This window comes from Ipomoea nil, unplaced genomic scaffold, assembly GCF_001879475.1.
Source record: "Ipomoea nil cultivar Tokyo-kokei standard unplaced genomic scaffold, Asagao_1.1 scaffold1834, whole genome shotgun sequence".
Lineage (NCBI taxonomy): Eukaryota > Viridiplantae > Streptophyta > Magnoliopsida > Solanales > Convolvulaceae > Ipomoea > Ipomoea nil.
The window spans coordinates 3,452,142-3,464,067 of record NW_017618262.1 but is presented as its reverse complement, the minus strand read 5'-3'; the positions used below and the strand labels follow the sequence as shown (position 1 = coordinate 3,464,067).

Sequence of the window (11,926 nt, the reverse complement as noted above, 5' to 3'; positions counted from 1 at the left end):
TTATATTGCATTTCCCGTCCAAATGGAGTTTGATTTTTATTGATTATATGAGCTATTACAATTTTACAAATGATATGATTGCTTTCTATTCTTTAATTAATTACAATTTGGTTATATATATTAAAGAGGCAAAGTCCAATCCTATATATAAGAAAATATAATTATTCAATTCTAAATCATATTATATATATACATATTCTAATCTAAATAACATAAAGATATTGTCTTATACTCTTATTCTAATACTCCATAGTATAATAGACCGTATCATTTATTCTTACATTATATTGTTTAGTTTATACATTTCATCAAGTACATTAAACAACATAATATAATGCATTTAATTTGTATTATATTCTTGATCGCGCCTTTTCAATAAGTAGTCTTCTGAGTATTTTCCCCGATGCAGATTTCGGCACACTTTTTATAAATGTTACCCTCCTTAGCCTCTTGAAAGGTGCAACCTGAACACACATTTAAAAAGGAAAAAGATGAAACTTTGATCAACTTTTATCTGCATTATGAGATGTTTGGTAAGTAGTTGTTAGCAAATTGTGTTAGTGAGGTTGACTAATTGATAAATGTTTGGTAAATTAGTTGTTAGCTGATAGCTTATTACATGCAAAATGACTTTTTCAAAAAGCTGATTCAAAAAGCTGCTTTGTTTAACCAAGTTAAATAACTAATAGTGGTCAAATAAGCTAAATATGTTACCAAATAGGGCCTATAGCCATTATATTCAAGCATGATATGTACTCTCTAGTACTTTGCTAATTATTTAGGAATTCCCCCAAAGAATTCAAATTAGCTTTATTTAGGATTAATCCCATTTAGCTAATTTGGTGTTATATTGAGTATTGATTAATATTGTATAAACCCTATATGAAGGGTTTATGCAAGTCATTCATAATATCCTATCATTTTCATATTTACTAATTAAGATGTTGTTTTCACATAGTTACCAAATAACTAATAAATTTGCCATTGGAAACTTTCATCTGGAAAACACAATGACCAATTCAACAAACTACTGCATCTTATTTCTTTCATAGAAAAGGCATATTTTTTGCTATAATACATACCTGATCTGCTATGAACTTTTGGACATCCTCCTCAGTCAGCGAGCTGTTGAGGGAGCGAACAACGTATGCAGCTGGGATCTCGCCAGCTTCAGCATCTGGAAACCTATAAGCAAAAGCGGTTGATATAACTTATTATCTTCAGTCCAGTCCTCTAATAAAATTTAACGGGTTTTCATGTTTCAAGTGGCTATATATACGCCTATATATACTGTATACAGATTCTACTGCAAGATGCCACTTACGGGATGACAACTGCATCGACTATTTCAGGATGAGAAATGAGCAGACTTTCAAGCTCTGCTGGTGCAACCTGGTAACAGTATTAGTACAAGTTACTCTATTTCTCTAAGAATTATTGAAGCTGATTGATGTACATATATAGCAAACTATGTGGTAAGAAAGTTCTGTTAAAATGCCGAGTTCTACATAAAATGATTATTGGAATTCCTGACTAATTGATTCAAGTCTTAATATCGAAAGAGATATCAGACAAACAACATTCCTCGTAGCAAATTTTAGGGAACCTTATTATGTACTTTTGTGCACCACCGTACCACCAAAAGCTTACCTGAAAACCTTTGTACTTGATGAGCTCCTTAATTCGGTCAACAATGTATAGCAGTCCTTCCTCGTCAAAGTATCCAAGATCACCAGTATGGACCCAGCCCTGTTTATCTATAACAAGACTGGTGGCCTGTGGATTGTTGTAATAACCTGAAAAATGACAAATAGGCATGTTTCCACATTCAGAAAGAATATGCTTGTCATGAACTCAATGCTGAAAACATGATATAGCATATGCATTGCAAGCATGTAACTTGTTATGAGATGGATATGCCTTGAAGGTTAAACCGGGTGAAACGAAATAGTCAAATACTATCTTAAAACCAATCTTCATATATAACTCAGAATAAATCTAAAAAAGATTGCAGAGAAGAACACTATCCTGAGAACTATATACAAGACGACATTAACTGCATTAGACTGCATCTACTCTCTCAATTCCAAATTTTCAATTTTTTGTCCACATTCTTCCTAAAATAAAAACCTGCTCTCTGTAGCTTGGTTAGATTTTTGAATTTTAAAGATATGGATTCTTGCTTAAACATAAAAGGTCCAGAATGTGGGTTTTTGAGTCTATTTTGCACCTAATTATCATTTTTTTTTGGATGACGAGGGAACCCACAACTACGTTCCCGAGGGTGTGCAGGTTAAATCCCGCCTTGAGACCTTAGCCGGCAAAAGACCAATAAGCTGATCAACTCAAACCAAGAAGGCAAATAGGCCGCTCCCACTGAGAGTCGAGCTTGGAATCTTGTGGTTATCAAACCAACAATCTGACTAACTTGGTTGGATTGCCCCACCTAATTAATATTTAGAATTATGAAATCTTGACTCTGGTCCAATCACATTAAGAGAAAAAAACACAGAACACCATTCAGAATCATATGTATGACAACATTAAAATTAACAGCATTTAATGACTTCATCTACCTAGCATCACATTAGGTCCTCGCACCCATACTTCCCCTATTTGGCCAGGAGGAAGAGGCTTCAGTTCACTGACACTAACTACTTGAGCTTCAATTCCAGGTTGAAGCATTCCAGATGATCCAGTGTGTCTCCGGCCAATGTTTGGATTCTCAGATGAGATAACTCCACAAGTTTCTGTCATGCCATATCCCTGCAATTGTGACTTCTTTTCTTATCTGCACTCATTTTTCCTTTTAACATCCAATTAACTTCTTGTGTCACCAAAAAGAAACCATAAATTCACAACACACAAGTAAGAAGATACCTGGGTAACAATGGCGTGCGGGAAATTCTTGGCGCATTCCTCCATCAATTCTTTACCCAGAGGTGCAGCCCCGCTGCCGATAAGCCTCAAGGATTTCAGATTATACTTCTTCACTAAACTACTCTTAGCCATGGCCAGTAAAATGGGAGGCACGACCCGCAGATGCGTCACTTCATACTTCTCCACATTCTTCAGAGTCATATTCAGATCGAACTTCTCCATAATAACAATGGCATTCCCCCTTGCCAACTGCGAATACGTGATAACAGAAAGACCGAATACATGAAACAAGGGTAACACGCACAGGAATACATTGTGGATTTCCCCTGCCGCGTCTTGATCGGAAGCCGCCATTTTAGCTGTTGCGATGAAATTCCGATGAGTCAAAACTACGCCTTTGGAAATCCCCGTCGTCCCCGAGGAATACAACAATGCAGCTTCATCGCTCTGCTTTATGGAAACCCTACCCAAATTCAATGACCCGGAATTTCTAACCAGGTCGTGGAAAAACGTAATACCCGCACCCGACTTGCTTCTATCGAGATTGGCGTTTTCCGGACGCAGAAGCAAAACGGGCAAATTGAATCCTTTAACCTTATCTAGCAAAAAAGGAACGGTGACGATGAGCTTGGGGCTACAATCTTTGACTTGTTTAGAAAGCTCGGAAACTGTATAGCTCGGGTTGGCCGTTGTGGCTACGGCGCCGATGGCTACGATACCGAAGAAGCAGAGGGGGAATTCAACGGAGTTGGGAGAGAAGATCAGAACGACGTCGTTGTTCCGTACGCCCAGTTGATGCATTAACCCATGCGAGACTTTTGAGACTTGGGATTTTAATTGGGAGAAAGTTAAAGTCCGGCCGGAGTTGGCGTCGACGAGGGCCGGCTTATCTGGGTACTGAGAGACATTCCGGAACAGAAATGAGACCATTGAGAGGTTTTGGTCTGAAGGGAGCACTAATGGCGGCCTTAGAGATCTATAAATGCCGTCGCCGCCGTACCCTGACTTCTCCATCAGTCGGCGACCTAAGACGCGACCGGAAAGATCGACGGAACTGAAATGGGGAATTTGAGGATTTGCAGTATCAGAAGCGAAGACGGAAAAGGCTCTACTGCAATTTCGCGATCGCCGGCGGTGTTGGTTAAGAGCGTTTTGAAGATAGTACGCAATGGCGGGATCATGAAAATGGAGGTCCAGGAAGTCTGCCGCCCTAATGTTATATGTTACGGAGTATATAAATTATAAAATCAATATAATTGAGATGTAATATTAAGTTTGGTTATGACATTTGGATGTAAAATTATTGTTGTTACATAAAAAATAGAGAACAATTATTTAGTGAAGGTATCTAAACTTAGCTCAAATAGCTTGAACTTGATGAGGTTGGAAAATTAGAGCTTGATTGAGCTCGAGCTTTAACTTTTTGAATCGATTCGAGTTTTGAACTTTGACTATTTAGACTGGGCTCGACTCATTTACACCTCTAATCCGCATCCATGCAATTCTTAAATATAAAGTAGATCACATAATTGTATATATCATTATATTTTCAGTTTATCACAATTTTATTTGTATCCATTCAATTTTCATACACTTTCAAATGTGGGTATATGAAATAAGATCAATCATGTAGTCGTTAGCCTAATAGTTCTTTATGATTAGCCTAATAGTTTTTTATGACAGGGAATTTTCCATACTGTGTGGTTACTGGTTAGCCTATAGCACGTTTGGTTTACAGAATGAATTTTGAGGTAATAGGAATGTTATTCCATAAGGAATGGAATATGCAAAGAATAGAAAATAAATTATATTCTATTGTTTGGTTCGCGGAAGTAATAGACTTTAGGAATTATATTACAGTGTTTGGTTGGTTTAAGAAATAGAATGAAATATGTTTCAAAAGACATAAATATCCTTATAAAAATATGTGTTGGTGTTGGTGTTGGTGGTGGTGGTGGTAGCGGTGGTGGCAGTGGAGGTGGTGGTGGCGGTGGTGGCAGTGGAGGTGGTGGTAGCAGTGCCAGCTGTGGTTGTGGTGGCTGTGGCGATGGTGGTGGTGGAGACGGCGGCAGTTGTTGCAGTGGTAGGGTATTTTCGGTATTATAGTACTAAAGTTATTCCCAAATACTTGGGAATAGCTCATTCCCGGGAACGCTATTAACTTGAATAAAATGACAAAACAAACAATGGAATAGGTCTATTCCCGACCTATTCCATGAACCAAACACGCCATAATAGTGTTTTGTATAATGTGTGGTCACCCTAAATTGTTTTGCAGGGTCAAATATGTCATTTAATTATAGGTCAAAGTGTAATTAGCTCCTTAAATTAAGAAAAGCTTCAATTAGACACTCCATCTCTTCACTTTTATGTAATTTAACCAATAACTTCTTAAATTTGTGCAATTAATTCATTTTGCTGGTAAACTTAAAGTAATAGCTGGTAAAATTGAATTTAAAAAAAAAACACACACATATTGTCGGCTTTTCCGGAGAAGTTGGTAGTCTGACTTTTCCATCCAACTAAACCAAGAAGCCAAGGCTGGCTTCTCCGTTCGATTGGACGAAGAAGCTGTTGCCGAAGGTTATATATATATATATATATATATATATATATATATATATATATATATATATATATAGTTATTTAATTATTTTGAATTAAAAATATGCTTTCTTTAATGTTAATTAAAATTTTAAATTTAAAATTATCAATTACCTAGAGGTAACCTGTTAATTAACTTAATTGCATAAAAATAGAAGTTAATGTGTCTAATTTGAGTTTTTTTTTTTTTGTTTTTTTTTTTTTGTTTTTTGTTTTTTGTTTTTGTTTTTTTTTTTTTTTTTTGTTTTTTGTTTTGTTTTTTATTTATTTATTTTTTGTTTGGGTTTAAGGGGTGATAAGTGTATTCATGTCCATATTTCTACCCCATACATAGACCTATTTTAAGTGAAAAAAAATACTTTGGTATTATCCAAAATGTGCCTTAATTCATTTGTTTATATCCTTTGGTGCCAAATGTTTGCATTGAAGTTAAACTTCTCACACATATTGACCATTGTTCGATATTTGGACCCTATCTCAGCCTAAGATTCTTGTTCCATTGAAAATAAAACTCGAAGGACTATAAATCTTATGAAGACCTCAAAGTCTAATTCTGAAGGTACAAGGGTCAAAATAAGCCTACAAATCGAAGTTGTGTTGCAGAGCGATTCTCGACGCGTGGAGAGTTGACAGAATGGTCCATTTTCATTATGTAATGGCTCGAGGCGTCAAGAATGTTGTCATGTGAAAAAACGGAGTTCTAAAAATTACATTTTGACCCCATCTTCCACCCCACTATAAAACATCATTTCTCTTCAAACCCTATGGAGGGTGGCAACTTAGGAAGTTCAAATAGAGTGAAAAATCTATTTCTTCACACTCAAAAGGGAGAAGGAGGAATCCCCACACCTTTGAAGTGTAGAATAAATTCAAGAAAGAAAAAAGGAGGTTTGGAGCTTCAAGTCACACCAAAAGGCGAAGGAAAAGCTTGAAAGAACATCATTCGGGAGAATATCTTCCCTTTTCTTTTGCTTCTTTGTTTCTTGCATCTTCCTTAATACTTGTGTAATGAAGACTATGTTAGCCACGGTTGACAAGGCTTATTTTGAGATTTTTGGGTTGAATAGCTTCTCGTGAATAGATTAGTAGCTAATACTTAATATCTCACCTTTCTATGAATTGATAACCCCGGAATACTCCGGGTGTTTGTTTGTTATTTTGTACTATAATCAAGGGGCTAATTGCACTTTAACTTATACTTGAATGACCTATTTCATCCTTATTTTCAAAAAAAATAAAAAATAAAATAAATCAAGTGTTTTGCACTATTGTCTACCAATGAAATTAATTTTATTTTTATTGGTCAATTAGTTTGGATTGCATCTTGGAACATACATTCAAAGTACAAAATTTGTTTGTGACAATTGTAGTCAAATGCTTTTAAAATTAGTAATTCAGTATCAAATGTTAAAACATTAGTATAATTTTAACATTTTTTTAACACTACAAGAAAAATGCACATAGACAACGGTTATTAACCGTTGTCGTAGGGGTATACTTTCTGTTGTTGAAGCCGGTGTTGTTGTAAGTCCCGCGCATAGACAACGGTTTTTTAACCGTTGTCTTTTCTAGAAACAACAACGGTTTTTTAACCGTTGTCTATTAAGTGTTGTTGAAGCCGGTGTTGTTGTAAGTCACGCACATAGACAACGGTTAATAACCGTTGTCTTTTCTAGAAACGACAACGGTTTTTTAACCGTTGTCTATTAAGTGTTGTTGAAACCGGTGTTGTTAAAAGTCACGCACATAGACAACGGTTAATAACCGTTGTCTTTTCTACCAACGACAACGGTTTTTTAACCGTTGTCTATTAAGTGTTGTTGAAACCGGTGTTGTTAAAAGGCACGCAATAGACAACGGTTAATAACCGTTGTCTTTTCTACCAACGACAACGGTTTTTTAACCGTTGTCTATTAAGTGTTGTTGAAACCGATGTTGTTAAAAGTCACGCAATAGACAACGGTTAATAACCGTTGTCTTTTCTACCAACGACAACGGTTTTTAACCGTTGTCTATTAAGCGTTGTTGAAACTAGTGTTGTTAAAAGTCACGTACATAGACAACGGTTTTTAACTGTTGTCTTTTCTTTAAAAGACAACAGTTATAAATCGTTGTCTATTGTGTGTTGTTGAAATCGCTTGTCACACCCATAGACTGTTGTCTTTTGTAGAAAAGTCAACGGTTTCTAACTGTTGTCTATTGTAAAATAGATAACGGTTTTTAACCGTTTTTCACCTGCTTAAATTATAATCGTATAAAAAAAACAATTTATCCATTCACCATATGTTGCAAAGTGTAGTTACATAATTGTGCACAAGCTAATAAGGTTCAAAATAACAAGTCAAAAGACTTCCATGACCAATTCTAATTATCATCCAAGTCATAATACTACTACACAAAAAACAATTCCCCGAACCAATTCAAGTCCAAATGATCACAATGTTCGAATGACCAAATCATACCTACTCTATATGACTTGATAGAATATCGGCCCATTCAGATCGCACCAGATCAATAACCGCTTTGTCATAATCAACTTATTGAAACTACATGTAAAAAGTAAGAAAATAAATTAGTATAGATATAAAAAATTTGCAATGAAATGAGAAATAAGTTAGCCATGAACAACATATTAAAGAGATTCCCATGCGAAATAAGTTAGCCATGCAAAATAAATGCCATATAATATAATAACTTGCTGGAAAGAGATTCCTAGATTAAAGAAGTTGTTCCATATTTCCATGAACGACATAAGTACAGATCAAAACAACAGCAAATTAACTGCTTTTTCAGATGATCTATCAATAGAACCCCACATGTTCCTTTAGAGAATCCCTCACAAAGACTAATCTTTTCCCCTCAACATATTTCCAGCATTTTTAGGCCATCAAATCTTCTCATTTCAGCAGAAAAAAACAAGAAACAAAAAGCAGGAAAATTACCAAATGCATAGAATTGAACTTTAGAGTATAACAAGATTCAAGAAAAAGTTTCAATCTTGGGACGAGAACTCATTGTAATATTCTTCCTTTTTATACCAAAATCCGGTCATCTTATCCGTCAGAGTGGGCGTATATTGAAACCCCACTCTGCACCTGTTCACAAGTTGTCATGTATCCATTGTATGACATTTTTCATTAAAAAAAAAATTAAATTAAATAAATGAATCAAAACCACAAATTTACAATACCTTTATCTTGAGTTAAAGGCAGGCCCCTCATATGCAAAGGCTGTGTAGAGCTGCACAAGTGTAGCATCAGCTCGTATTTTCTTGTATGCATCTTTGTCACTAAAATTGTATTTTCCATCCAAGAATCAAATGACTAATAAATAGATACACAATATACAAATATATGAAAACTCAGGTACAGGAATTAAATGAAATAACCCACAGTAACAATCCGAACTACGCCACCACTGGCACCATCCCGCGCACAATAAGCCCAGTTTGAAGCATATTCTGAATAGTTCAGTCATTAAACAACAAAGAAAATTCATAATACACAAGTGTAACCCTAAATCTATTGAGGATGAATAGATAAAATCTCATAATTCAAGTCTCAGATCTACAATCAAATCATCTCAGCCCCAATCCTTACTATTTCATAAGACCAAGATTCAAACCTCTTGAAACTCCAGAATGCAAACAACAATCATATGATACAAGACTTGTAGAAATTGGACAAGTATATGAATCAATTAAAATACCTGTAGAAGCTTCTCTACTCTAGGTGGATGCAAAATTTTGCATGCTCTTCCTCTTTCCTCCCTCAAACACTGTTCAGCCTAAAAATTAAAAAAAAAAAAAAAAAGAACCCCCAACCCAGACATTGAGGAAACTAAAATACTTTTTCATGGTTTTTTAATGTGAAAAAATATGAAAGGAATATGACTTAAGCATGACAAAAATAATACATAAAGCATATGAACCTTAGATGCATATTCTGCTGAAGAATAATTCAGTAGCCATTCTCGAGTTACTTGAGAGTAGTAATTGCCTGTGTCTACAAGTATTGCCTCCTCAAACTTGTTATAGCAGAATGGTCTTGTTTTCCCTCCAACTTCATTGAAAAAGTTTGAAAGACTCTGTAGAAAGGTCTGGTCAGTTGGCTGCCCCATTGCGGTCTTGTGTGATCTATATGTGAATATTTCACTAGTCAGATCAAGTTGTGTTAATGATATAATGAATTTGAAACTGGAAACATTATGCATTCAGTGAACTTTTCTGGAAAAATGTTAAAAAAGAGTTTGTGTTCAAGTGGATTTTGCTTTTCATTTTCCATTTCCCCCCCCCCCCCCCCCCTTTTTTTTTTTCCTTTTTGGAAATTGGAGAACATTTTGAAAACTTTTTCCAATTTGGAAAACTAGAAAATATGGGTGGATAGTGGAGTAAGGATTTTTTTTTTTTTTTTCAAGTTGGCCCACTTTAGGAGTATGGAGTTGTAAAATAGAAAAATTTTCATGCTACTAAATAGGCAGTTAAGTAACTCTACCAGTAATATAGCAGCATCTATAAATTTTTGGAGGAAAGCAGTACAGACCTGAAATAGAGAAATAAATCAAGCAATGATTGACCAAAAAAATAAGACCCATTAGGAATTTGAAAGAATACAACAGTATATAAAAGTACCACCAAGTCATGGAAACAGCAAACTGAAATTTCAGAAAGGGGTGCAGCACTTTCGCGGTCAGAAAACCTCTGATCATGGTACAAGTAAAATCCCCCAAGGCATTTCACCATTGATTTATAATTTGCCCATAAACGTCGAAGTTCAGATAACAGGGGAGCTCCATTTTTATCACTTAGGGATGGCAAAACCTTCAAGTAAAATGAAACATGTTGTGCCTAGTATTGGTACCCTGTATATGCTACAATCTAGAATCAGCTCAAGAGAACATATATGCCTAGTATTGGTACCATGTATATGCTATGTCATCGTCCAGAGAATACAATTACTCAACTTTGTTAATGATCTCAATGAATTTGAAACAGTACCTATTCTGTCATCTGCTGAAACATCCCTGGACCAATTTGCCTGTGGTAAACCTCATTGCGGCAGTTACATCGCCTCTTACCAGGAGCTGGCTTTAAAATATTCTTCTGCCTCCAAACCTGTTGGATTCAAGGAAAACATATATAATGTTTCAAATGCAGAAAGTGATCTGCACTTAAATGTTAAACAGAAGACTGTAGGCCAAATATCCTCTAGATGAAAGTTAGCCTGTAAATGTAAATGAATTCTCTTACCGTAAAAAAAAAAGAATTCTATCCATTAAAGTAGACAAATTTTCCAAATGTAAAGATTTTTCATAAATGACATTAATACACGTGCACATAGAATCATCCATGGAGCTATTGGCCACACATGAGTATTAAACACACTCCCTAATCCCATATTTCACAAACCCTAAACTCAAACTCAGATATCAACAAAATCCTCTAAAAATTCAAACCCCAATTCCCCAACCCTAGCTTCAATCCAAAAGTGTTTAGTATAAACACACACATTGATACAATCAGTTAATATTTGGATGAATTTGATAGCTTATTACATTACAAGAGAAAAGAAAAACCTTCAATTTTTCGCTGAAGTGTTTTGAGTTCTTCACGGCGGCAACGGTCGGAGTAGCGGCGGTTGGAGCGACTGCGGCAGAGGAGGTTGGAGGCGGCAACGACACTGTCGGCGGCGGAGGTTGAGCTGAAGTGTCTCTCGACTTCGACTTCGACTGTTCTGCACTGGGGAGGGAATTTGTTTTTGTTTTTTTTTGGTGTCAGAAATTTGTTTTTGTTTTAATTTCTTCTTTCCCACTTAAGTGTCAATTGAGAGGGAATTATTTTATTTGAGAGGGAAAGGAATTTTTTTACAAATTGTGAAAGTCTTAAAAGTCAAAATTTAAAAAATAACATATCTAATATGATTTTGAAGGAATTATTTTGATTTTGTAAAGAGGGAAATAACATAACAATATACTATGTACTAATATAATTAGGAAAATAACGAAATTTATAATAAACATTCATTTTTTCTAAATTAAATAAGTATATTCATGGTTTTATAGGGATCAGGTCCACCATAAACCGAGCAATATAGATATAGAACAAGGTAATAAAGGAAAATACTACATGTACTCTCATTTCTTACTCTCAATTTGTACTTCCTCTCACAAATTCTTGATATTGACACATTTCATGGGACCCACATGATGAAAATATCCAATCTTTGTTTCCCATGTCATGGAGTACAAGTGATGGAGTAGAATTTGGGAGTACATGTAGTAGAACTCGGGTAAGAAAATATTAGCTTTATTACCCAGGTCGCTATACCCAAAATAGTACCGACCTGGTATATAGGTACAGAACGCGAGATTCATAGATTTTTATACTGTAGATTCATAAATTCTGTACTGTAGATTTATAAAATCTTTACTCTAGATTCATAAT

At 35.2% G+C, this 11,926-nt stretch overlaps 2 protein-coding genes and 1 long non-coding RNA gene across 5 annotated transcripts; 1 reads left to right on the top strand and 2 right to left on the bottom strand.

Annotated features, from left to right (window-relative positions):
- Positions 1-219: 219 nt before the first annotated feature.
- On the bottom strand, positions 220-4,092 carry LOC109192779 (4-coumarate--CoA ligase-like 7). Its single transcript, XM_019343484.1, has 6 exons — positions 2,881-4,092; positions 2,577-2,766; positions 1,651-1,796; positions 1,325-1,392; positions 1,083-1,185; positions 220-464 (listed from the first exon to the last, which is right to left on the bottom strand). The coding sequence occupies exons 1-6, from the start codon at positions 3,892-3,894 to the stop codon at positions 351-353; spliced, it is 1,635 nt and encodes a 544-aa protein (XP_019199029.1). The 5' UTR covers positions 3,895-4,092; the 3' UTR covers positions 220-350.
- On the top strand, positions 1,116-1,537 carry LOC109192780. The gene is made up of 2 exons (XR_002056154.1): positions 1,116-1,200; positions 1,301-1,537. It is a non-coding gene; the product is annotated as an uncharacterized LOC109192780 (long non-coding RNA).
- A 3,907-nt stretch (positions 4,093-7,999) lies between the features above and the next one.
- Positions 8,000-11,242, bottom strand: LOC109192771 (cullin-1-like). 3 transcript variants are annotated; one of them, XR_002056153.1, is made up of 9 exons: positions 11,059-11,242; positions 10,481-10,597; positions 10,118-10,303; positions 9,978-10,025; positions 9,415-9,619; positions 9,193-9,270; positions 8,877-8,944; positions 8,675-8,773; positions 8,000-8,030 (listed from the first exon to the last, which is right to left on the bottom strand). XR_002056153.1 is itself a non-coding variant. In XM_019343472.1 (8 exons), the coding sequence occupies exons 3-7, from the start codon at positions 10,223-10,225 to the stop codon at positions 8,891-8,893; spliced, it is 444 nt and encodes a 147-aa protein (XP_019199017.1). In that variant the 5' UTR covers positions 10,226-10,303; positions 10,481-10,597; positions 11,059-11,242; the 3' UTR covers positions 8,506-8,773; positions 8,877-8,890. The 3 variants fall into 3 exon arrangements, 1 of the variants encoding a protein (XP_019199017.1); XR_002056152.1 differs by having other exon boundaries at positions 8,675-8,944; positions 9,415-9,570; XM_019343472.1 differs by lacking the exon at positions 8,000-8,030 and having other exon boundaries at positions 8,506-8,773; positions 9,415-9,570.
- Positions 11,243-11,926: the final 684 nt, after the last annotated feature.

Excerpts from the sequence above, each read along its gene's own strand:
- LOC109192771 (XM_019343472.1), bottom strand. The coding sequence starts at position 10,225 with ATGGTGAAATGCCTTGGGGGATTTTACTTGTACCATGATCAGAGGTTT. Across the intron at positions 10,026-10,117 it reads TTTGCTGTTTCCATGACTTG|GTCTGTACTGCTTTCCTCCA; the intron begins GTGGTACTTTTA and ends TCTCTATTTCAG. Across the intron at positions 9,571-9,977 it reads TAGATGCTGCTATATTACTG|AGTCTTTCAAACTTTTTCAA; the intron begins GTAGAGTTACTT and ends ACCTTTCTACAG.
- LOC109192779 (XM_019343484.1), bottom strand. The coding sequence starts at position 3,894 with ATGGAGAAGTCAGGGTACGGCGGCGACGGCATTTATAGATCTCTAAGG. Across the intron at positions 1,797-2,576 it reads AGGACCTAATGTGATGCTAG|GTTATTACAACAATCCACAG; the intron begins GTAGATGAAGTC and ends GTCATTTTTCAG. Across the intron at positions 465-1,082 it reads AAAAGTTCATAGCAGATCAG|GTTGCACCTTTCAAGAGGCT; the intron begins GTATGTATTATA and ends ATGTGTGTTCAG.